Source organism: Camellia sinensis, chromosome 3, assembly GCF_055761805.1.
Source record: "Camellia sinensis isolate YWXY chromosome 3, ASM5576180v1, whole genome shotgun sequence".
Taxonomy (NCBI): Eukaryota; Viridiplantae; Streptophyta; class Magnoliopsida; order Ericales; family Theaceae; genus Camellia; species Camellia sinensis.
Genome location: NC_138963.1, coordinates 145760971 through 145785827, shown reverse-complemented (window position 1 = coordinate 145785827; position 24857 = coordinate 145760971). Strand labels below are relative to the sequence as shown.

At 31.3% G+C, this 24857-nt stretch overlaps 2 protein-coding genes and 1 long non-coding RNA gene across 46 annotated transcripts; 2 read left to right on the top strand and 1 right to left on the bottom strand.

The window, feature by feature from the left end:
- Nucleotides 1–204: 204 nt before the first annotated feature.
- Nucleotides 205–8849, top strand: LOC114304814 (calcium-transporting ATPase 8, plasma membrane-type-like). The gene is made up of 12 exons (XM_082921100.1): nucleotides 205–326; nucleotides 412–476; nucleotides 749–792; nucleotides 1274–1378; nucleotides 1645–1990; nucleotides 2151–2184; nucleotides 2286–2395; nucleotides 2487–2542; nucleotides 2914–2956; nucleotides 3063–3146; nucleotides 3979–4057; nucleotides 6636–8849. Exons 7-11 carry the CDS (start codon nucleotides 2315–2317, stop codon nucleotides 4021–4023), a joined length of 309 nt encoding a protein of 102 aa, XP_082777226.1. The 5' UTR covers nucleotides 205–326; nucleotides 412–476; nucleotides 749–792; nucleotides 1274–1378; nucleotides 1645–1990; nucleotides 2151–2184; nucleotides 2286–2314; the 3' UTR covers nucleotides 4024–4057; nucleotides 6636–8849.
- Nucleotides 5353–24677, bottom strand: LOC145821897 (uncharacterized). The gene is made up of 6 exons (XM_082918470.1): nucleotides 24644–24677; nucleotides 24247–24386; nucleotides 24065–24083; nucleotides 23577–23661; nucleotides 22979–23069; nucleotides 5353–5582 (listed from the first exon to the last, which is right to left on the bottom strand). The coding sequence occupies exons 1-6, from the start codon at nucleotides 24675–24677 to the stop codon at nucleotides 5544–5546; spliced, it is 408 nt and encodes a 135-aa protein (XP_082774596.1). The 3' UTR covers nucleotides 5353–5543.
- On the top strand, nucleotides 16555–19450 carry LOC114302591 (uncharacterized). Of its 44 annotated transcripts, none has more exons than XR_014364598.1 (7): nucleotides 16557–17135; nucleotides 17233–17330; nucleotides 17798–17986; nucleotides 18073–18170; nucleotides 18251–18316; nucleotides 18980–19077; nucleotides 19197–19450. It is a non-coding gene; the product is annotated as an uncharacterized LOC114302591 (long non-coding RNA). The 44 variants fall into 44 exon arrangements; XR_014364596.1 differs by having other exon boundaries at nucleotides 16559–17131; XR_014364595.1 differs by lacking the exon at nucleotides 18980–19077 and having other exon boundaries at nucleotides 16563–16979; nucleotides 17062–17131; nucleotides 17741–17986.
- Nucleotides 24678–24857: the final 180 nt, after the last annotated feature.

Here is a 24857-nt window from a genome sequence, read left to right as displayed (position 1 = left end):
CACCATCGTCTGCACCATTATCTGCACCATCGTCTACTAAGGTGAGCTCCACCCTCTCTCTCTCTGAAGTTGTTCCTTCCCGTCGACTCGGTGGAAACTTCTTCAAGCCACGCATTCCAATCCGAGTTCAAGGTCGAAGATGATGACACCAATTCGATGCCCTCTGGTACTATTCCCCAACCCTAGACTCTCGATATATATACATATACAAATAAATGTGTGTCTGTAACCCTAGAATGCTTTAATATTTGGGTGATTTTGTAGACATTGGCTTGATTCAACATGCTGCGTGGATTGGTTTGGCTACCATCACAAGCAAGATTCTGGTGATTTTTAACGATTAAAACCACCTCAACATTTTGATTGTTCTTGCTTAATTTTTGATGTAATTGTTATTTTTTTTCATCGCAGGGATTAATTAGGGAGATTATTGTGGCTTCAGTTTTCGGCATAGGTCCAGTGGCAACTGCATTCAAGTAACCACGCTTTTCTTTAATCATATTACATGTGTTTATTTGTATAGAGGCTAAGATCTTCGGCTCCCAAATTTCTCTGTTTCCAGTGTTGTTTCTGTTGAGAATGAAACCAGATTTTATTCTAGTTACATTCATTATATGTGCAATGAATTTACTCTCTGAAAATAATCGAAGTTATTGTGAGAAAATTATCTTTCAAACATGTTAAGGAGTTATTCCCTTTTACAGAAAGAAATATTCTCATAATGGTTAATTCTGTGTAAAATTTTCAGGTATGCTTATCTGCTTCCTGGTTTTTCTGCATCACTGCTGGGTGGTTAGTTTTCCTTGTAATGTTTAATGAGTTGTTTTGATTTCGGATAGTGCTTACATTCTATATAATATTATGGACAGTATCTGTCGTCTGAAGTAGAACACAAAAAAGCATTATACTTGTCAATTGTTTTGTATGCCATACTTACTTCATTTTGACCTTAATTTTATAATTTTGACCTTAATAATGATTATACATTAAGATAGAACTGTCACAAAAAAATTAAAAAGTAAACCAGTAGTTTTTGATGGGTGCACTATAATGGGTGTGGAATTAGCAACTCCCTCCCACTCCATGGGACTTTACATGATCTACCCACAAGTCAAACAATAGTTACTTTCAAAGCGATTTAGCGCCATAATTGTAATTTCTTCAACCACCCATTTTCCATATCATCCTCCTCCTCACGAATAAAACACTCAAATTACAAATAAATAAATAAAATTAATAAAAAGGCACCAACTGTAATTTTTGTTTTTGACAGAAGGCACACGTCTCTGATCTGAGAGAGCCTGAACAGGGCACCACCACCCAATTGATTAGATTAGTGTTTCTCATTTTCTCTGTACAAACCACATACACCTACCAGGTATGCAAGTTAATTAGCTTCAATTTAAAAATCAATCAATACCTTTATTCAAATTCATTTGTGATTTGTTGGTGTTCCATCTTTCTGCATAATCATTGGGATCCTGTCAGGGATATATGTTAATATATGTCATTGGAATGAACCAAGAATGGACTTTACTTTCTTGGTTGATGTATTGATCTGCTCAAATACCAACACGTCATGTAATCTTCCTAATAGAACTGTACTGTATATATATATATATGTGTGTGTGTGTGTGTAAGCAGGGAAGATTGAATAAGAAATAAGGGGAAAATGTCTGCAACTGTGAAGGACATGGTGATGAGGTTGACAAGTCATGTAGCTGCTAAAAGAGTGGTACTGTTGAAGCACAAGTATGTAGATCACACTCAGATTGATTTTCTTAGAGGGAATAATTACCGTAAAGCATCAGTTCATTTGAACCGGTCGTGCAGTCGAGTTCAGCTCGCTCGCTGTCAGGAAGTATTGCAATTCAGTGCAAATGGATTCACCAACCTCAAGCCCGAGAAAGGAAAGCGACAGCTTGGAAGCTGGTCCAGATCACAAGCCATCCTAACCCCGGTTTTAGACCCGACTCCAACCATGAAGAAGGTATGCATTCTAACTATTTGAAATATTATTAGTAATGCCTTTTTATTTTTTTATACAACCAAGTGTCCGGATTTACTTGCGTGTAGCTTGACTAGATATCATGTTGAGCTTTAGCATCAAATTAGGCTAATATCATTTATTGGCTTCGTTGGACTTGCAGTAGCTATAGTTGTTCTGTTTGTCCTTTTGAGAAGGTAATTGCAATCTTAGTTGTTGAGTTCTCTCCTCAATTCTCTATTTCTCTCTAAAAAACAAAGTTTGGACTGGTAAAACTTATAAATTGGAGTATCTGCAGATACTTTACTGGACATACCAAAAACACAAATGGAACTCCTCAATTCAAGGCTGGTCATACTAAAGTTTGGTACTGCCATAGATGGAGTTATTAAGATTTTCACTGTTGCAGTATGTGCCGTTTTACAGACATAATTTGTAATTAGTATATATTCATATATAGTTATTTTGAGTATTTTACTAATACTTGAAGGAATTTTAGGTCACTATTGTGGTTGTTGCAGTGCCTGAAGGGCTTCCCTTAGCCGCTACCTTAACGTAAGTTTGACCTTCTTCCAGTCATTTTGTTGTCATTCTAATTTTATTAACTCATTTCAATTGATCAAAAATATTGTCAAGTATCTGGAGTTGGTTGAGCAAAATTGGTGTTAGGTAGAGCTTATCTTTTCTTGCCACTCTCTTTTTGAAGTTTATTGGAGGACATGTCGTTGATTCCTAGTTTTTCCATGTTTTCTTCTAAGTTACTTTAGTCCTTGTAGCATCTTCAAGTTTGACAGCATCATTGCTTACTGGGGCCATCATTAGTTTTGCTGCATATTTCCTGCTCATTCCAGTCTCTTTTTTACTATCTAGTTCAAAGATTATGCTTCTTTAATTTCTTAAAGTGCATTCCCCTACCTGTATTACAGCCTTGCCTACTCAATGAGGAAAATGATGTCAGACAAGGCCTTGGTATGTGCGATTTATCTTTTCTTTGAGTCGCTTCATATGATATTGATATTCATACATACACACATAAAAGTACATGTTTAAATGTTTCACAAATATTGAACTTCAGGTCAGGAGGCTTTCTGCCTGTGAAACCATGGGCTCTGCTACTACCATTTGCAGTGACAAAACTGGGACCTTAACGTTAAATCAGGTGGGTTAAATGCTGTTACTTTGGAAACATCTAGTGCTCAATATTCCAATTCCATTGACCCATTCATAGTTTGATTTTCTGGTCATTGAGTTCTTTAATTTTTTAATGCACTTGAAGAAAGATCTTTGCCTCTTTAATCTTCTACTTCATCAGTGTATTACTTTGATTCTTTAACATGACAAAAGTAGGAAAGGTCCTAGGAGGATTATAATCAAATCAGATATTCCTATGCCTCACTGGTTTAAGTGGAAGCCAAAGTTAAGTGAATATTTAAACATTTTGTTTTGTTTTGTTTTATGTATTTACTTGTATATTATTTGATTTTTTCATATAGTTGTTGAACAAGTCACCCAGAAAGTAGTATGGTTGGACTCACAGAGCTGATATCAAATTTTCCAAGTCAGTGGAAAAGATCACGTGCTCAACCATTTGAGCATTCCAGCAGCTTATTTCACTCACCCAGAAATTAGTATGGTTGGACTCACAGAGCTGATATCAAATTTTCCAATTCCCATACCAAACCCACAAATAGAATAAAATAAATAAAAAGATTCTCTTAACCTTCTTGTTCTCTATAATGCCAGCCTTGTAATCCGGGGAAACTAACAGATTCTCTTCTCCATATGTTATTGATTAATTTATTTTGAAAAGTGACTCGACAATTTTCATGTTGCTGCATAACTGCTTTGTGTTTGTTTTCTTCTTTCTCATTGTCAGTAGTGTAGGTGAGCCTATAAATCCTAGTGCATGGAGGTTACAAGCTCTACTTTTGTTGCTGGATTACATTTTTGAACACAAGAAATATGACACGTTTTCTTTTTCATCTTAACAGGTGGTTTTTCAATATAGTTGGAGATTCAAGATGCCCCATATCTGACACTTGGTGGCAAACAGAGACAGGTGGCTTTATGGTAGGTTTTTCCCTCCCTTCTTCTCGGTATATCTGCTGGCTCTTGAAACAATTTCTTTTCTATATATTACTATGTTCTAGAGTCGATAAAATATATATGGGAAACTACTGAACTCAATCACTTGCTGCAAGGAAATTATAATCTGGGAATTGACTCAATGATCAGATCATAGATTTTAAGTTCAAAACCCTTGCTCAGTCCCAATTTGACCGGAATAGATCTACTAATTCTTTGGTTCCAAGTAGTAGGACGTATCTTGAACTAAAAATACACCCTAAAAGCTAAAAAAAAAGGTTTTTATTTCTCATCTGGGGTAACAACTATTGTAATTGCAACACAATTCCCCCTGTTGCTTCCAGATTACTCCTTTACCTGGATATGTAATATGGTTTTCTTTTTCACATTTATTATTCATGGCTTGACTTTTCATGTTTGTGTGTTTGGTTGATCAGGTGGTTAACCATGGTGTGCCGGAGAGCTTGATGAAGGAGATGGTTGATGCGTGTAACGGGTTTTTTGATCTGAGGGAGGAGGAGAAGAGGGAGTTTGAAGGGAAACATGTGTTGGATCCGATCAGGTGCGGCACCAGCTTCAATTCTAAAGCAGACAAAGTGTTCTCCTGGAGGGATTTTCTCAAGGTGTTTGTGCATCCTCAGTTTCACTTTCCCAACAAACCTATAGGTTTCAGGTACAAATCTTGCTGCTCATTATGATTTTAAGAGAATGGTGTAATTCGGTCCGACAAGTGGTACCAGAGTTAAGTTTGTCATGAGTTGCAAAAGTGTGATCGTGAGAGAAGGATTGTTGATTAGGTGAGTAGTAGGTTGTTAAAAAGCGTATCTAATCATGAGCCGAGTTCAAAGAACTTATATTTTGTAGTGTATGTAATCGAATCAAGTTCGAGTAGCTTGTTTCATTTTAACACCCTGATTATAAATTCTGTTCTCTGTTATTTCTCTGCATACATGTGACTTTCAAAACTTGGATGAAATCATTGAGAATCCATGTACTTTTCAAAATGACAAATATAAAGAGACAAAAGAGAGGAAGTGGACGAATCACTCACTGCCACTAATTTTCTTAATCAGTGTCACTAACGTTTCTCAAATAGCACATCCATTTTATCTTAGAATCCCATTGAATCTTCCAGATGGGCCAAGTATTATCATCTTATTGACATATGATGCACTGTAATTAATCCAATTACAACCTTTGTTACTGATAGCTTGTATACGGCACTGATCTTTACAATGAAATTTCATATTGTTTTTGCAGTGAGCTCTTAAGAGAGTATAGCAAACAAACCCGAAAAGTGGCAATGGAGTTACTCAGAGGCATATCAGAAAGCCTGGGATTGGAAGAATGCTATATTGAGAAGGCAATGGATCTAGAATCCGGTCTGCAAATCTTCGTCGGAAACCTCTATCCTCCCTGTCCACAGCCAGAACTCGCAATGGGTTTGCTGCCGCACTCCGATCATGGCCTGCTAGCCATGCTTATCCAGAATGAAATTGGAGGCCTGCAACTGCATCACAATGGTAAATGGGTTAATGTCAAGGCACTTCCCAACTCCTTCCTCGTTAATACTGCTGATCACCTTGAGGTGAATTTCTTTTCTTTTCTATGGTTTCATTTACTAAATTATCAACCCGCTATAAATGAGCTGAGTCAAATCGAGCTCAAACGAACCGAGCTTTAAGGTGTTTGGGTTTGGTTTGCTGAAAATTGTTGAGCTTGAAGAATCGAGATCAAACTCTACTCATCAAGTATTTGAGCAATTTGAGCTTAGCTTGAATCAACCCAATTACATAAAGGAGCCGAGTTTGAGCTCGAACCAAAAATCAAACTCATTTAAGATGTCCATTAAGAGAGGGAAAACAAAGTTGTGAACAAAATATAGACAAAAATGTTATGAACCCAATCTTGTCAACTTATACTTTACCCCAAATGTGTTTGTGTAGTAGAGATTAAATTGATGAATGGTAAGGTTCATGAGTAAAATGAATTTGATTCAAAATCAGGGGCAGAACTTCTTGACATAATTCTCAAGAAGGTATTAGTTCATATTATGTTTTAGGGCCTTGTTAATATGTGTCTTCAGTGCACATATGTTTGTATGATTTTGATTGTACAAGCATAGTATGTATCCTCAGCAGTTGATTCATCTCAGTTGTGAACTACCACACTTTATAAGTTCAAGGAGAGCATACAGCCCATAAAAATAGTTATTTATAATTAGAATTCTTATTTTGTTGTGAAATGTTCATTCTAATCAAAAAAATATTTTTTCTTTTTCTTTTCCTTTTACGTTATTTTGTATAATTTTTACTTGTAGCCTCTTGCCTGGATTCGAGTTCATGAATACTCTCTCGTGTGAAATTGATCATACGTTGAAGAAATTGTGATAAAATCTTTTCCTTTTTCTTTATATGTATTTATTTAGTGCTTCTTGGTATGTGATAAAATCTTCTTGTTAGTGCTTCTTCAAGTTTTAAGTACTGTTTATAAGTATTGGGTACAAATTCTTCAATTTGTGTTTATTTTGGTAAATCTGATTGTAGTTTATGTTCTGATGCAGGCATGTAGACCAGTGAAGATTACAACTTTAATGCTAAGACATGATTTTTAGATATATGTTAGTTTGTGGTTAATGTTAAGGCATGATTTTTAGATATATGTTAGTTTGTAGTTAATGTTAAAACATGATTTCTGGATTTTGGATATGTTAATTTTGTGGATAATGGTGATTGGATATTAATTGAATGAGAAAGTGAATTAATGCTTCATTATAACTATTTGAATGGGAGCTATTATTTTATATTAGTGCTATTACAGGTATTTTTTTAGTTCAATCAAATAAAATTAGCACAATTTCAAAAAAAAAAAAAAAAAAGAGATATGACGGCATTTCTACAAATGCCTCTTAAACTATACTTACTAACGGATCTATCTTTAAAAAAAGATATGAAGGCGTTTTTCTAAAATGTCGCTAAATATGGTCAGTGACGTCAGCATGCGTTTGGTAGGACATTTGGCGGCGTTTTTAAAAACGCCGCCTATACTAATATCACGACGTTTTTAAAACGCCATAAAGCTATAGCGACGGCCACGTCCTCGGCGTTTGGTGCTTAGCGTCGCAAAAGGAATTGGCGGCGTTTTTGCCACTTATAGCGGCGTTTTTTAAACGCCACTAAAAGTCTATTTTCCAGCAGTGATTACATACTAGTTTTCACAGAAACAAACACAAAACATATATTTTTAAATTTTTTGAAATTGTTTTCATCCCAAAAAGAGAAAATTATATGAAAATATTGAGTTCTTAATTTTTTTTTTCTTTTACCAAACTAGTTTTTTTTTTATTTTAAATATATATATATTCTCAAAACTTAACCCAAAAGAGCTTGTTCATGATCCTAAACGCTAATCAAAGCATACAACTTCAAAAGACAAATCATGCTCATACGATGGAACGTAAAGCATTTAGAAACCAAATAATGATAGTGCTAGAGAGAGATCATGCAATACAACCAAAACCAAATCAAGCCCACGACGATGTCACACAAATGGGATGCAAACACTAGAATTGGATCAATTGAATAGTACAGATGCTTACCTCACAAAAGGAAAAAATGAAAAAAAAAAACCTTTGAAGTAGTTTTCTTGGCTTGGAGCAGTCCCTCCTCACTTTTGCTTTTGTTGGTTGTAGAGAGCTTGCTTTTGAAACAGTTATATATATACTAACAGGTGGCATGCGGGGGCAATTCAGAGAAGTAAACATAAAAATAAATAATAAATAAATTAATATTATAATATGTATGTTGTTTAAATGGTAAGAGTGTTCTTAATAAAACCTAAGGTCTTGGGTTCAATTATTGCTCACGCCTTTGAATAATATTATTTTATTTTATGATAAAAAAATTTGTCACGTGACAGAAGGAGAAACCACTACACTATTAGACACTAAATCATCTGCTCACATATATAATAGTATAAATGAACTATTAGACACCAAATCATATGCTCATATATATAATAGTATAGATGGATTTGCTGCTTTGTTTTGCAAGACTACTCTGTTTGTTTAGTACCCTCTCTTGTATTTGTCCTTAGGACTGTTTTGGTAACTTACAATAATAACAAAAAAAAAAAAAAAAATTAAAAGTCAAATAACTATACAAAAAAATTCAAAATTTCTTATTTCTCTATATTTTTTTGTATATTTTTTCGTAAAAACTCAAAAAATCATTCCAAATATTTTTCACAAACAACGTAATTTTCTTCGCACATTACAAAAAGTTTTAGTATACACTATTTGTGTTGTTTAAATATATAAATAAAAATAAAAATAAATTGCTCATTTATACATTATGTTCAAAAGTTTATATTTAAGCAACTACTTTTTATTTAGAAATTTATATCTGAACATTTAACTTTTGTTATGAAATTTATATTTGAGCCGGATAAATAATATATATTGACATTTTTTTGTAGTATATGCTAATAGAATTTTCTTATGTCTTCTTGATTTGTTCTACTTCGTCTATATTTACTTCCTTTACAAGATAGATTGACTTTTATTTGTGCTATGCATTGCAATTTCTCTTCTTCTTTTTTTTTGAGTAATGATTCATCCCCCTTTTTCTCCCACCCCCTTTGACCCCCCCTCTCTCTCATTGGTTACCTTTTCTTTTTCTTTTTCTTTTTTTTCCTGCTCCACCAATCACCCCCTGCCACGTGGCAAAGGGGGTGAGGGGGTGACCCCCAAAAGGGGGTCCCAAGCATTATTCTTTTTTTTTTCTAATTATCAAACAATAGGAAAGTAATTACAAATATGAGAATATTTAAATTATCAAATAAACTATTAGTCCACAATAATTAGAAAGTCAATAAAACCTAACACAACTAATATACTAGCCCATCAAGTCCAAGCCCAAGCCCAACGACCAAATAAATCATCACCACACCCCCATAATGGGGGAGATAATGGGAGAGAAATAAATAACCTCCACAAAGGATATTAAACTCCTCTCTATAAGAGTTGAACTTAAAATCTCATACTATAAAAAGTTTTGCATAACTATTAGGCCAAATATCTTTGTTGCATTGTACTTTGTCATTTACTAAAAATATTACATAAATTAAATTACATGATCCTAATGGATCCATATTTTCTATGGAGAAATTCTGTCTCCAGATGTGTAGAACTTTCCACGAAAATGGCCACTTTCATTGGAAAGGAATTGAATGGATGAGATCAAGCCACGATAGCCAAAGGATTTGAAACAACAGCAATGCTGTCTTTTCATAAGCCAATCTATTTTTGTCTTAACAACGTGGTTTTTGTTTCTTGTCTCTCCATTTCCCAATCGAATAAGGAAAAGTGGTCTCCAATCGATTGTGAGGCTTAGCTCACATGTAATAAATAAAATAAAAATGGTAACAATGATTTTTAAAAAATATGAAATTATGATTTGAGAAAAAAATGAAGAGCATTTTTTTAAAATATAAGTTATAGTGTGTACCTTAAAAAAAATTTCACACCATACATACCCTAATGTAAACACAACATTCTATAACTAACGTCATAACAAATTGTAATTTATTTTAATAATATTATCAACATATAATTTTTTTTTATTTAAATTTATTTTTCTCACTTTTTAAGACTAAAAATTATTAGTTAAACGTTATAATATTAATATTAGCCGGTGACTTGTGTAATGCACAAAATAATATATATATGTATATATGTATATTTTTTGAAATAATGCTTCATATATTTTAATTGAATTACTTGTGTGTATGTTCATAAATATATACTAGAAGTAATTGGTACACGTGATGCGTGTAGGGTCATCAATGGGATGGCTGGGTTTATCATCTTACAATTATTGTGTTTAAATCTCATATTTTAACGAAATTTTCGGGTTTTGACTAATCAACAGATTGATACGGTTTGGGCCTATTTAAAAAACTAAAATCACATCTCACCTATAACCCCAAATCTTACAAGCCAAATCACACTTATATTATTAAGTTCTGCACATTTTTCATTCACATATTTTTAATATTTTCATTAGTTAGTTTTCTTGTTTACTTTCCAACATAATTCAAGTACTTTGATTTTTTTTTTTAAATCTTTTTACAGTAACATATAATACCTACAAATTGAAAAAATATATATATATATATAAACATTAAACATGAGAACAAAAAAAAAATCAAACTAAACATTAGACTTACCCATACAGGCTCTTACAAGCCGAGTTTATGGCAAGCTCGGGTTACAAATCGTCGTTCAAAATCTTAAATCATCTTTTATAGATTGGGCAGGGATGGGTATTCAAGCAGGCTAGGACGGACCATGGGTCAAGTGGGCTAGGTTGGGTAATATCAGATTTTTTGTCCATAGACCATTTGGGGACCCCTATATGATCGTTTTTTCTTTTAAAAAATAAGATTATGAAGTGAATGATTGAATTCAAAATCTAAAATGAAAATATTTTATAAATATGAAAAGACGAACAATTAAGATATTTGAAAAAAAAAAAAAACACACTAAATTTTGAGTATACTGCTCATATAGCTGCTACTGAGATATTTTCTAAAAATACAAAAAATGAGACATTAATATCAACTCCAACCTTCACTTTATATACTAGTGTATATGTATAGTTATTTAAAAATATATTGCAAAATATGTAATGTACAAAAATATTTTTCATCTTATTGTGTCAAACAAAAATACAAGAGAAATTATAGTGTGAAATTTTAAAAGAGTACATGGTAAAAAAGTTAATAAAATTTTTGTAATAAACGTTATGAATGTTTGTGGAGTTGCAAGTACGTAATTACAAATTGTCACTTATTATAAAAACTTACAAAATATAAAAGTATATATTTTAATAATACTTTTTAAAATCGTTATATCATTTTTTATTTAAATCATTGTTCTATTTTTTTTTTATTACATGTGAGCTGGCCCCACGGTAGATTTGGAAAAGTGAGTTATATTGGTTTGTTTTGAGATATTGGTTAAAAGTTAGTTTTTTGATTTTTTTTTTAAATATATAAAAAATAAAAAAGTAATGTGACCCAAAATAGGTTAAAAGTCAAAAATTAACTTTTAACCAGATTCCTAAATTAAGCAATTATAAAGATTTAAGAGCAGTAATAAGAAATAAAACTACTTTAAGACAAAAAGGGTATCGTTAAGATAAAAATTAACTAACTCTTGAAACCACAACGTTCAATTTATTGTTTCAAATCATTCGCTTGTCCTTTTCAATGAAGTGGCATGTTTTGGTGGAAAGTTCCACACGATTTGGAGATAAATTTAAAAAGGAATCATATCTTAGTGACACAGAATTTTTTATTTCATTTTATATAAATATGAAGAGGTATTAGTTACACTTGCACCTTTACAGTCTTTCGGTTATACCTTATCGCAAAATCACTTCCACCCTATATATTTTTGTAATTTTTTCTATTTGTCCGTGGTGTTGAAATTCTCCCAAATTTAAATCCAACAAATTTTTTAGTTCACCACGTGATACGACACAATAGCCTTGTCAGAATACTACATACGTCTTCCCATTTCAGTGGAGAGAAAATTGAGGGTCACTCATGTCATAAGTGACATGTGATAATGCTATCGAATAAAAAATTTGTATGAAAATGATGAATTAACTACCTTACCACACATATATAATAAAAATAATAATAAATAATTATTGAATAGTGATAACATAACTATATTTAAAAATAAAATAAAAAATCGCAAAGACTGGGTCGCTCTCACCACGAAAATTAAAAGCATCATATAATTTTCACAAGTTACTTCCTAATTCCATCCTTCACAATATGGCTACTCTCTTTGATCCTCAACCTATTTTCCATCTCACCTAGACGACATTCTCCTTGGAGTTTCTAAAGTTTTTCATTTTATTTGGGTAAATTGCGTATATCTTTTTTGAGATTTGAAAAAAAAATATAATAAATTTTAGACATTTCATTTAATTATACTAAACTCCCCTACACTATATTTGGTTCGTAGATTTAGATAGAGATTTGGAAAAATAAATAAATAAATAAATGAAATATGATTTTTGTACTTTCATACTATTAATATTAATTTTATTCTATTTAACTTTACCAAAAAAAAAATCAGCATAATTTCTTAAAAGTATATAATTGCATAGCATTTGTCCTGTCCATAGCATTGGAAAAAAAAAAAAAAAAAATTCATAGGTTTTGTTCTTATCCCGCCATTGGTGGCGCAATAGTTGAGTGTCATTATTCATTAGTATTTCATCTAAAAAACATTATGGGTGTAAATACTAAAGGGACAATTACACTGCAATGAAGTAAGAAAAAATAAATTACATATTAATTAAAAAATTTATAATTTTTATTATTAATATTTATATAATAATAAATTAAACAGCTCTTAAAACTACTTTAGAACGAGGTTTAAAATTTAAAGTTAAATATATCACAATTAAAAGGTCAGGAATCAAAATGACACAAATCTCAAATTAAAGAAACCGTTAACGTAATTCACCCTAAAAAACATGGGATTCTAGGGAGCTGTTTAAGTGTGTAGCCCCCTTAAGGTTGCACACCATATGCAACCTAATTATTAGCCCTTAGATTACAAAGAATTGACCAAGATCATTGAATTGTTTAACGGTAAAAGATTGGAAAGTTGGGCAACCACTATATAACCCAAACTAACGATTGCCCCGACTTCTAATCTTTTACCATTAAACAATTCAGTGATCTTAATCAATTCTTTGTAATATAAGGGCTAATAATTAGGTTGCATATAGTGTACAATCTTAAGGGAGTTGCACAATTAAACATCTCCCATATATGCCTTGCGTATGGTATGCAAGGCATACCTAAGAATTACCCATATCGTTAATGTTTTTGATTAAAAATTATTACTGAATTAGTTGAGGCTAATTCATTGAGTTAATCAAACTTATAATTTTATTTTTAAAATCATGACACATGTCATTTATGTGTGTATTTTTTTATTAAAAAATACTAACAGTTGTATTCAATTGACTGAATTGAGAGAAAATTATAAATGTAAGGTCAAAATCGAATCAATTGAATTACAAGGATCAAAATAACATAATAATCAAAATATAGGGAATACTAATCACTGTGCTTGGTTTCAGTTTCAGAATTCACTTTTCAAAAAATTCTACTTTTTTGTTTTTTCTGCTTGTTTATTTTCACTGAATTTTTTAATATTTTAAGAAACTTTTTAATTTTTAGATACACCTAACATAAATATACTTAAAAAGTATAATATTTGTGAAAAATATCTTTAAAAGATTCACTAAATACCAAAAATATATAAAAAAATAATAATAATAATACAAAAATTCAGTACATTTTTTGTATTTTTGTGTATTTATTCATTTTTTAAAATATTTTTTCACAAATATTTTACTATTTAGATACATCTAAGTGAGGTGCATCTAAAAAAGTAAAAAAAAAATTGCTTAAAATTTTGAACAAAAAAATACGAAAAATAAAAAACTCAATTTTTAAAAGTTTAAATTCAGAAAACTAAAACGAATCACACTGAATATAATTTGCCCAATATATATTATTAAAAGTAGTTTTTACCTTTAAATTTCTCTCTTCTATGTGACACATTTTTTCTCTTAAATATCACATCAATACACCTTTATATATAATTACTTTTAAAATTTATTATTTAAAAGACTTATATTTAATTTAAACTATCCATAAATAAAATTTAATAAAATTATACGTACCAAAAAAATACTTTATAAATTAGTTTTGTTCTATTTTCTTCACTTTTATTAAAGATATTTATTACTTTTGCGACTCTCTCATTTATATTTTAATATTAATTAATAATTAAAGAAAAGGATAGTCCTCACAATGATCACTATTATCTCCACATGCATCCCTCACAACAAGGGATGTGATGAAGCCTATTGTTGGTATAAGACTATTTTTATATTTTTATACTTGATGCTCGAATTTAAATTTGATTTTTTTATCTTTATCTTATATTTATGAAATTCACTTTCACTCTTAATTTTCAGTTGAGTTTATTTTTCTTCGAAAATTTATCTAATTTTCTCTTTTTATATTCATCTTCAAATTTAAACTTAATTTTTTTTTATCTTCATCTTATATTTATAGAATTTCACTCTTACCTTTCCTTTTCAATTGAATTTATTCGATTGAGTGTATTTCAAAAAAATTAATTAGTCCTGCATATCCATAAACATAGTGAAATCATTCATATATGTTATTTAAATATCTATCAAAATTAACATTATAATATGTAATTAATTTTTAATATATTTGATATTATTTTTCACATTTTGTTACTTATTCTTGTATAGTACAAATTTTACGCTAGTTAATAATTAAAGAAAAGGATAATCCTCACAACGATCACTATTATCTCCGCATGCATCCCTCACAAGATGGGATGTGATAAAGCCCACTGTTGGTATAGGACTATTTCGTAACATTTGCCTTCTGTCACCAGCATGGAAGACTTCATTGTGGGACCTTTGACCTCACTACGTCGCTTTTTATTTAAAATAAATAATTAAAAGATCCGAGTCATAATATGAAATATGTTACATAGAATTTCAAATTTTTTTTTATATTATATTTCTACATTTTCTAAATGTAAGTGAGTAATTTTTATGTGCATTTTTATGTGAATTCTAATGTTTTATGCCAGGAAATTTTTTTTTTAAAAAAAAATAAAGTAAGAAATGAAATTAAATATATTATCACAATTGAAAATCTTTTTTAATGACTTCTAAAAAAGTTTGAATATACAAAAAAAAAAAAAAAAAGCAATGGTTCTAAGACCTCGTTTGGCAAACTTTCAGTTTAGTTAAAAAGTCAAAAAGTCACTATAAATTGTCACATCACTTTTTTTATTTTTCTGCACATCTTTTCGTAAAAAATCAAAAAATTACTAATATAATCTATTCCAAAACGATGCCTAAGTGTTATTTTGATAGCCACACATACGAGACATGCCATGGGGTAGATCATTACGCTTTGAACGTAATCCTCATGGTGCGTACTAACCCAAAAATCATTTTCTGGACATTAATACAAACAGCTCTTTTCTATCTCAATACATTGGATTGAAGTTGGTTTAAATGTGGAGTTGATGAATTTGAACAAAAACATTGTAAGACTAAATTTGCAAAAGTATTTTAAAATATTCTACTAGTTTAATGTTTTTTTGAAACTTTAAAATATTTTTTAAAAAATAAATTATTGTTTTGGCACTGCTGCCAAACTACTAGTCACTGCTAAAGTTACTGCAGGTAGTTGCAATCGGCGGTTGGTTCTAGTGGTGATATGAACATATAAATATATAGACATATAGGAAACACATGGACAAATATATGACACTAGATAAGTAAGTGAACATATGGGGGATATATAGTCGACACTAAGGCTTGGTTTGGGAAGTAGGTTGGCTTTTTGGCTTTTTGGCTTTTTTGGCTATTTTAGCCTGGGCTAAAAAGCTTGGTTTGGGAAGGACTTTTTGGCTTTTTGGCTTTTTTGACTTTTTTTGTGAGAGAAGAATGTAATGATTATAGGTTGGATGTGATGTTTTGTTTGTTATGGCTAAAATAGCCTATTTTGTTTTTTGTGACTAAAATAGTCAAAAAAGCCTGAAAACCATCTTGCCAAACAGAGGCTAAATAAATAGATGAAATAATGGACAGATGGACAGATAAGTAGGGACAATATAATAATTATTATTCTTATAGTCCGAAAAGATTAAAGATGAAATTTTTTAAATTAAATTTATAACCCGAATTTCTTAAAAAAATTGTACCCCAGAAAAAAAAAAAACGGTTTCACCAAACATGCAACCCTAAATAAATTTTTTGGGGGGCCAATGCCATGGATGGACCCACACTACAAGAATTTACACATTTGGCGACCACTTTTGCCGACCAAAAAAATTTTGGTCGCGAAAAAATGACATTTGGCGACCAAATATTAATTAGTCGCGAATGATCATTATTTTTGGCGACCAAATATTATTGGTTGCAGAAGGTTATATTTTAGCGACCAAAAAATGAGTTGGTCGCAGAAAGTGGTATGGTTTTGGCGACCAACTACAAATTTGGTCGCGGAAGGTCACATTTTGTCGACCAAAAAATAAGTTGGTCGCGTAATGTCAAAAATAAGTTGGTTGTGGAATTGGCGACCAAAATTTTGGTCGTCCAAAAACTTATTTTTAGCGACAAAAAATATTTTAGTTGCCGTATGTTGAGTTTTGGCTACTAGAACAATGTAGTCGCCGAATGGAAAATAAAAAATTATTTTTTATCTTTTGGCGACCAAAATTTTGGTCGCCAAAAAACTTATTTTTAGCGACTAAAAATATTTAGTCACCGTATATTGAGTTTTGGCTACTAAAACAATGTAGTCGCCGAATGGAAAATAAAATTAAAATATTTGTCAAAAAAAATTAAATTTATGTCAAAATTTTAAAATTAAAATTATTTGATATTAATATTTGTCAAAATCAAAATTAAATTTATGTCAAAAAAAATTTAATCACCAAAAAATTTATTTCAAATTTAGGAGGATTTATAAAATTACAACTCCCTCTCTTTCCATGATTTATAAAATTACAAATTTTGGAGGATTTGGAGGGACACATGTTTTCCCCCTTATTTTGGAGGGATCTTTGAACTCGCTCATCCCTCTCTCTCGTCCCTCTCTCTCATCCCTGTAAAGAAACCGGAGCTGCGATTGAACCCTTGAAAACTTTCTCTCGCTCATCCCTCTGTCTCATCCCTGTAAAGAAATCGGAGCTGTGATTGAACTCTTCAAAACTTTCTCTTGCTCATCCCTCTCGTCTCTGTGTTAGGTGGAGAAGTTGGAGCCGATTAAACTCTTCAAAACCCTCTCACTCATCCCTTTCTCATCCCACTCGTCTTTGTGTTGTGTAGACAAGCAAGAGTTGACTCCTCTCATACGCTAAAAACGGCGGCCAGAAACCCTACAAAGTGTTTTGGGCAGGTGGGTATGTTCCAACTATGTATGTTTGTATAAACCCATAAATTTAATTTTCAGTTTCTTGGTTGTGTGTCTAATTAGTGTCTCAATTGTGGTTTCAACAGTGAAAAAGATGCTCAGATGTGTATATATGATGCTTCTTGGGATACCCATTTCGGTTTCTGCTGTGACATTGATGAAGAAACTTCCTATGAGCTCACTGGTAAGTTTGGGTTTATTGTTTGATTGTCCTGTTGTACTACTCGATTTTCTTACACGGTTAAATGCCCAGTTTGATGTTAATTAGTCAAGGAGGGGTATTGCCTAGTATAGTTAAATATTGAAATTGAGCAATACAACCGTGTAAGTATTGCCTATTGTATTGCTCGATTTTCTTACACGGTTGGTGTTTAATTGATGTTTTTCTTGTTAATTGTTCTATCATTAGGTATTCTTGTGCATTAGTGAGCTGTTTACCTCATGATAAAGTTAGAAACACCATGATCAATTGGGAGAAATTAATGCTTAGGTTTTCTGCTTGTTTGAATGTTATTGTAATGTTAGGAGGCTTCACTATCAAAATTTAGTGTTAGATTAATAGTTTTTCTTTTTCTATGCACACAACTCTTGTAGGTTTACTTGGGGTGTTATCTGTTAGGCCTGACCTGGATTTTAACTCTGCAAAAATAGATTATGGTAATTCAGAGGTTCAGTTAGGTTCTCCTTTGAATACATTATCTGGAAGCACTCTTTCCTGTGGGGAAGTCTAAGCACTGGCTTGTTCTAATGGACAAGCCGGCAATTGGTGTTGTCACAAAGGCACAGATTGTTGATTATTATACTCAACTACTAACCACGGTGATGGGGACGTATGGATTAGTAAGTGTTATTGTTGTTGTTGTTTTCCCCTTCTTTCACAACTTCTGTTTCTATTTTCCTAAAATTGGAATGAAAAATTTCAACAGTGAGAAGGACGCCCAAATGTGCATATACCACATTTCCTGGCAATCCGACTTTGAATTCTGTTGTGAGCTAGATAAGGAGTGTGCACGAGAACTAGCAGGTTTGGTGTATGCTTCCATAACCTAAGTTTTGGATGTCTATGCTGGTAGAATAAGGATAAATGTTTTTGATTTGGCGCAGGTGTACCTGGTATGTTATTTGTTTAGCCAGATAAAATTTTTGACTCAGATAATAAGAATTATGGAGGTTTGTCAACATGTTCAACTTTGATAGATGCACTATATTTGTTTCTTGTTGTAATTATGATCGTAGAGACAGTATCTTGATTAGATCTTTCCCTTTACGTTTTAGAATCTTTCAAATTTGCAACTTAGACTGAAAGTTTATGGAATATATACCATGGATATCATGTTGTCACAATTATATTTGAATTTATGCCATAAATTTTCAAGTTTAGTTTCAATAATTGCATATGAAATATCTTCATTGCTGAACTTGTGGAATGGCAACATGACGTCTCAATTGGACAACCCTTGTCCTGCGTTACCTTTTTGGGTTTGAGGCTTCTATTTTTGCCTTTTGAGATTGGTAGTTTAAAGATTTGAACCAGAATTGACTGTGTTCAGATTATAGATGGTAAAATCGTTTCATGATATTGCTAAATATCTGGCATACATGAAGGATAACTGCTATGATATTATTTAATTGAAACAAAGAGAGCTCTAGGACAAATGAATGTGTACGGAGGAAAATTTGTAGAGAACATATATTTATTGTAGATTTTGGCTTTTCTTCAGGGAATTAAAGTATTTATAGGTCTTTCAATTTCATGTCTATGAGGATTGAGTAATGGTGGTGAGTCAATATGTTTTTTATGAGAGTTTACTATAACAAGATGATGTATTTCAGGTGAGAATTTGCAGCAGTCTGGTAATGCCCCAGATTCTTTAGCACCAAATGAAATAGCACTACTACAAAAACAGAAACCCCTTTCCTGTGCTGGTCTTGTAAATACACATCTTATATGAAATATCTTTTATACATGAAAAACGTGCTTAGAGCCTTAGACTTTGTTGTATTAATATTTGGTGAAATCCCTGATCTCTACCTACTTACAAATTTGCAGATGCAAGAAATTTATGGGGCTTCTTGTTACTTCATTGAGGCAGAGAGTATGAACAAGAAAAAATGTCTGTAAGTTATTTCTTGCTAATTTTGGTGTTTTGGCTAGTTTACTTGCTGATTGTAGCTCATAGTAATTGCTTTTGTTCCCTTACACAGCATCTCTTTTATGCATGATGCAATTTGTTTCTATGAAAGAGATTCTGTAATCTATATTCTTTGAATAATTTATACAGAAGATTCATTATGGTTCAAGCATTTCTTGTTTACACATTTAATTGAGAAGTAGTTGATCATATACATGAATTTATAGAAGGCCATATAGGGACAATTCGACATGGATGTGACTGGTGAATGAGAACTTAGAATAGTTGTATTGTGTCGAATGTTAATGATTCAGTTAATTTGAATGATGCTTTAAAATTATAGGTTTATAATGGATTGAATGAATTATTAGGAATTACAGGTGTATTGTTTTCCTGCTTTGGCAACCAATTTATTAGTCACGACAAATAAATAATTTTTTTTCGCAAAAAATGACAATTGCCGACCAAGAGTTTTGGTCGCAAAAAATACATCTATTGCCGACCAAAACAGCTCTTGGTCGTGGAAACTCACTTTTGCCGTCCAAAAGTTTTGGTCGCGAAAAGTAACAAATGGCGACCAAATTTTTTGGTCGTGGAATGTCACAATTGGCGACCAATTTTTTGGTCGTTGAATATGATAATTGGCGACCAAACTTTTTGGTCGCGAAATGTGTCAATTGGCGACTAAGATATTTGGTCGGGAAAATATCACTTTTCGCGACCAAAATGTTTTAGCGACAAAATGAATTAGTCGCGGTAATGATATATTTAGCGACTAAAAAATTAGTCGGCAAATCCAACTTTTGCCGACCAACCAAAATTTTGGTCGCGAATTACTTTTGCCGACCCTCAATTGGCGACCAAAGTAGCGACCAAAAGAATTGGTCGCGGATAACTTTTGCCGACCAAAAATGGGCTTTTAGCGACCAATTTTTTGGTCGGCAAAAGTGTTAATTCTTGTAGTGCCATAGTCCATGAAAATTTGACAAAACATTGAATGCACAATGAATTAAAATCTCATTACACTAATCCAAACTAAAAATAGATAGAGGTCAAAAAAAGACTAGAGAGGGTCCAACCTAACCACCAAGAAAAGTTGTATAGAATTTTGAAAGGGTCTCGAGTGTCTTTTTCCAGCTCTAGCTGGCTTTTGTGATAGACACATATTTCCCACACTCTACAAAATCTATCTTTTATATAAAGAGGAAATGTCATTAGGTTTGTTTCTAGTTTTTTGAAAATACTTTTTAGAAAATTTTATTTTTTTTATTCTTTTTGTTTTTACTGAATTTTTTTTAATATTTTAAGAAATTTTTAAAATTTTTAGACACACTTAACATAAATACAATTAAAAATTATAATTTTCGTAAAAAAAATCTTTAAAAAATTCACTAAATACCAAAAATATAAAAAAAAAATACTAAAATTCAATATATTTTTCATATTTTTATGAATTTATTAATTTTTTAAAATATTTTTTCACAAATATTTTACTTTTTAGATACATATAAGTAAGGTGCATCTAAAAAAATAAAAAAATTACTTAAAATTTTAAAAATATTCATTAAAAACAAAAAAAAATACGAAAAATTAAAAATTAAATTTTTTAAAAATTAAATTCAAAAAATTAAAACTAAACGCACTAATAATTCTGAGATCAAAACGTTTTGTCAAAAGGAGCAGGTATGTGCTTCTACTACCACTTTTTGTGCCTTATTCAAAACTCACATGATGCATGTACTCACTTCATGACTCATGACTTTATCAAAAGAACACATACCCTCCGTGACTTCGTCAACCATTTCATTGAATATATACATAATGTAGGACAAGTAATTAAAGAGTTTCTAGTACAATTTAATTGAAGAGTTTCCACTTTTAAAATGGGTGAAATACACTTAGCATCTCTTAAGATTTGACCTAATTACATTTTATCCCTTAATATTTTAAAAATTATATTTTCATCTCTGTGGTTAATAGTCTCATTTCACAAATACTCCTGCTTAGATAAAAGGCAACAACTCTTATTAGAAAAATTGAAAAAATTACATTGAAAAAAAAAAATAGAGGAAGTAAAGCAAAGAAAGAAAAGAGAGAGTGTATATAAGTTCAATATTTTCATTTCATCTAAATAATTACAATGATAAATGAGTTAATATAATTTTTTAAACGTTAGAAAGTAATATGTATTAAACTCAAATTTCAAGTGGTAAATGTAATTTGTCATTTAAAAAACTAATGTCCTCATTGACTGACTGGATTATTTTAATAAATAAAAATAACAATGTAGGACAAGTAATTAAAGACTTACTAGTACCACAGACTGGAATGGTAAAAATCTTTAAAAAAAAAGAAAAAAAAAAGTCAAGCTAAGATTATTGATTTCAAACTATTGAGGTTTGGCAATTTGGAAAAGCAAACTCAAAAATATTTTAAATTTGGTAGTTTCTTCAGATGCGACTAGTTAAACACAACTCATTGATTTTGTGTTAGGTTTCAATTTTTATTTTATTTATTTTTATTTTTTTAAGTTATTTTTTTTTGTTTTAATTATAACTTTGCTTAAGAATTTTGATTTCCTTGCTTCAGTACATCTCATAGATTAATTAGTATTCAAATTTAAGCTTAACTCAAATTTACTATTTTCAATATTATTTTTTTTAATTTGTTACCTATTTTGTGTTGTACAATGATTAAAATTAATCCATTCTAAATAGAGATGTAAAATACAATCGGAGGCAACTCATTTAATTTCAATTTTTTTCACCTTGTGAATTCAAGGTTATTTTGGGCACTCGGCTAAAAGTGCATATTTGAAATTTTCGGGAGAGTTGTTTCAATCTCTATTATTTTTTAAGCATGATAATAATAATAATAATTTGAAAGACTATGTTTTTTTTAACAAAATTTGAAAGACTATGTTACTTTCACATATTTGTCTATTTGTCTATATGTGTATCTATCTATCTATGTGTCTATCTATCTCTCCGCTTTTTCACCTATCTGTCCACCGTAGGTTGCTGGCATTGCTTTTGGTGACAACAAATTTTATAACAACTTTTCGGTGAGTCGCTGGTGGTAATATTGGGTGGCGATTGATAGTAATTTGTGAGAATAGAGAAAGAAAATAAAAATAAAAAAGTAAAAAGGTAAAAAAAAAATTCATTGAAAATAATAATTTGTAATTCTCGCTAATATATTTCATTAATTATATTTTTAAAACGAAAATAAATCAAATCCTTATAATTAGGGGTGAGCATGGACCGGATTGGTCCGGATTGGGAGAAAACCAGGACCAATCCGCTATCTGCGGTTTTTGAAAAATTGGAACCAATCCAATCCGTTTAAATTGTGGAACCAATCCGAACCAATCCGTTGAAACACGGATTGGATCGGTTTAGGACCACGGATTTAAATAATTAAATAACAAAAAAAAAATATAGACATTACATTTTCATTCCAATAGCTATAGCTATCGAATGTTATCATTTCCAACACAGTGATAACATTTCCAACAGCTATAGGTGTCTCAAATGTTATCACTGTGTTTTGTACTTTACTTGACATGAAAAGATCAATTTAATTATTTTTACCTCTCAATTTCACCAATACTGATTAATTTGTTTGAAATACAAAATAAAATAATAATGCAGGTATTTCAAATAAAAGATCGTATATTATTCCAAAGTTACAGCCATACCTTCATTCCAGGCATTTGGACCCACTCTACAGCGGTTCCAGTGGCCTTTGAAAGAAACTTTGTTAAAGTCTCTTCTGCAATGGACAAAAGCCTGGAATAAAAACACACAAGTATACAAATTAATAAAAACACACAAGCATACAAATTAATAAAAACAACAAGAAGTTCACATGAAACAATGAGTCAAGAACATATGAACTTGGCCAATGCTAACCATCTATTCATTAGTCCAGATTTCTGAACAAAGAGCCAAGTTTATTGGGTTGAAACAGATATTATCCAAATTGAATTACATTCTAACAAAAATACACAAACTGGGATGCAATAAAGGTAATCAATACTCGTATCATTAATCTCTAAATGTAAAGAGAGTATAAAATCAAATCCTATCAATTAAACACTAAATAAGTCTTAGAATTAGCAATAATATATAATTAAAAAAAAAGAGTAAATTTTAAATAGAATTTATACAATGAATAAAAGTAGGTATAACATTATTATAAAAGGATATGAAAAAATAATAATAATAAACTAAATAAAGAACCCAATTGACCTTGTTTCATATAGATCTTTCGAAAAGAAGTGGCTTAGAACTTACATTTCATTCTGCTGTTGAAGCTTCCAAAATATAATAGAATTATATATTCTAAAATTTGAAAATACTTCAAAACCTTGACCTTTAACTGCAAAATATATAACAAAAGCAACAGGGAATCAGAGAACTAAAGAAATGAAATTTAGAAGATCCAAATGACAGTCTTAAGAATTCATTCAAGCAAACAATATCTAAGTAACAAAAGAACAAAAAGAAGAACCAACAAAACCCAGATCCAAACTACACAATTTAACCTACTCTAAAGCCCCAACTTTAATACAGATCCAATAATGCAAATCAAGAACATGAAAAACTCAGTAATACATCCAGATCCAATAATCTCTCACTGAGCACCATCATAAAAGCTCAAAGTTATTTTTATTTTTTATTTTTTAAATCCCACACGCAGATCTACACAATTGAATAAAACAAAACCAAATCAGATTCATAAAAATAAAAAAATAAAATAAAAACAAGAACAAGAAATGTACCTGAGCAGCAACAATACCACTGATATGAGCCATATCACAAAGCAACAAATTAATAAAAACACACAAGCATACAAATGAATAAAAATAGTCATCGATCCGAGAGAGAGTGAGAGAGAGATGAGAGATGAGAACACCGAGAGAGAGAGAGAGAGAGAGAGAGAGAGAGGCGAGCAGTAGCACACCGATCTGAACTGAGATGGATGAGAGTGTGAGAGTCTGAGAGAGAACTCAGTCTGAGATGGGAAAGAGAAGAGAAAGAGACACCATCGATATAGAGACCTGAGATGAGAGTGAGAGGCATGAATGAGAATGAGTGAGGCCGCTGGATTAGGTTTAGGTCACATTTTAGTTTTTATATCATATAAGAAATTATATGGTGTGGGAAGGCATATAGTATAAAAATATAGGTTATTTCTAGATGGTCCGGATCGGTTCCAATCCGGAACCGTGAGGTTCAATCCGGAACCGATCCGTGGTCTACGGATTTTGAAATTTTCAATCCGGAACCGAACCACGGATTCAAAAAATCAATCCAAACCTATCGGATTGGACTGGACCGGATCGGATTACGGATTTTACGGATTCCTTGCTCAGCCCTACTTATAATATACATTCATAAAAGGGATTGGCTTCCTTCCGGTCCTTAATTGGACTAGAGGGTACTGTTGGACTTGTGGGGGCTCACCACGGGTCCCGTTTTGATAATCTGAATCGTTTAATATATAGAACTCGTTGAGTACTATATGTGTGTAAAAAATCACGTTGATCGAATATCGATAGTTATATGATCAAA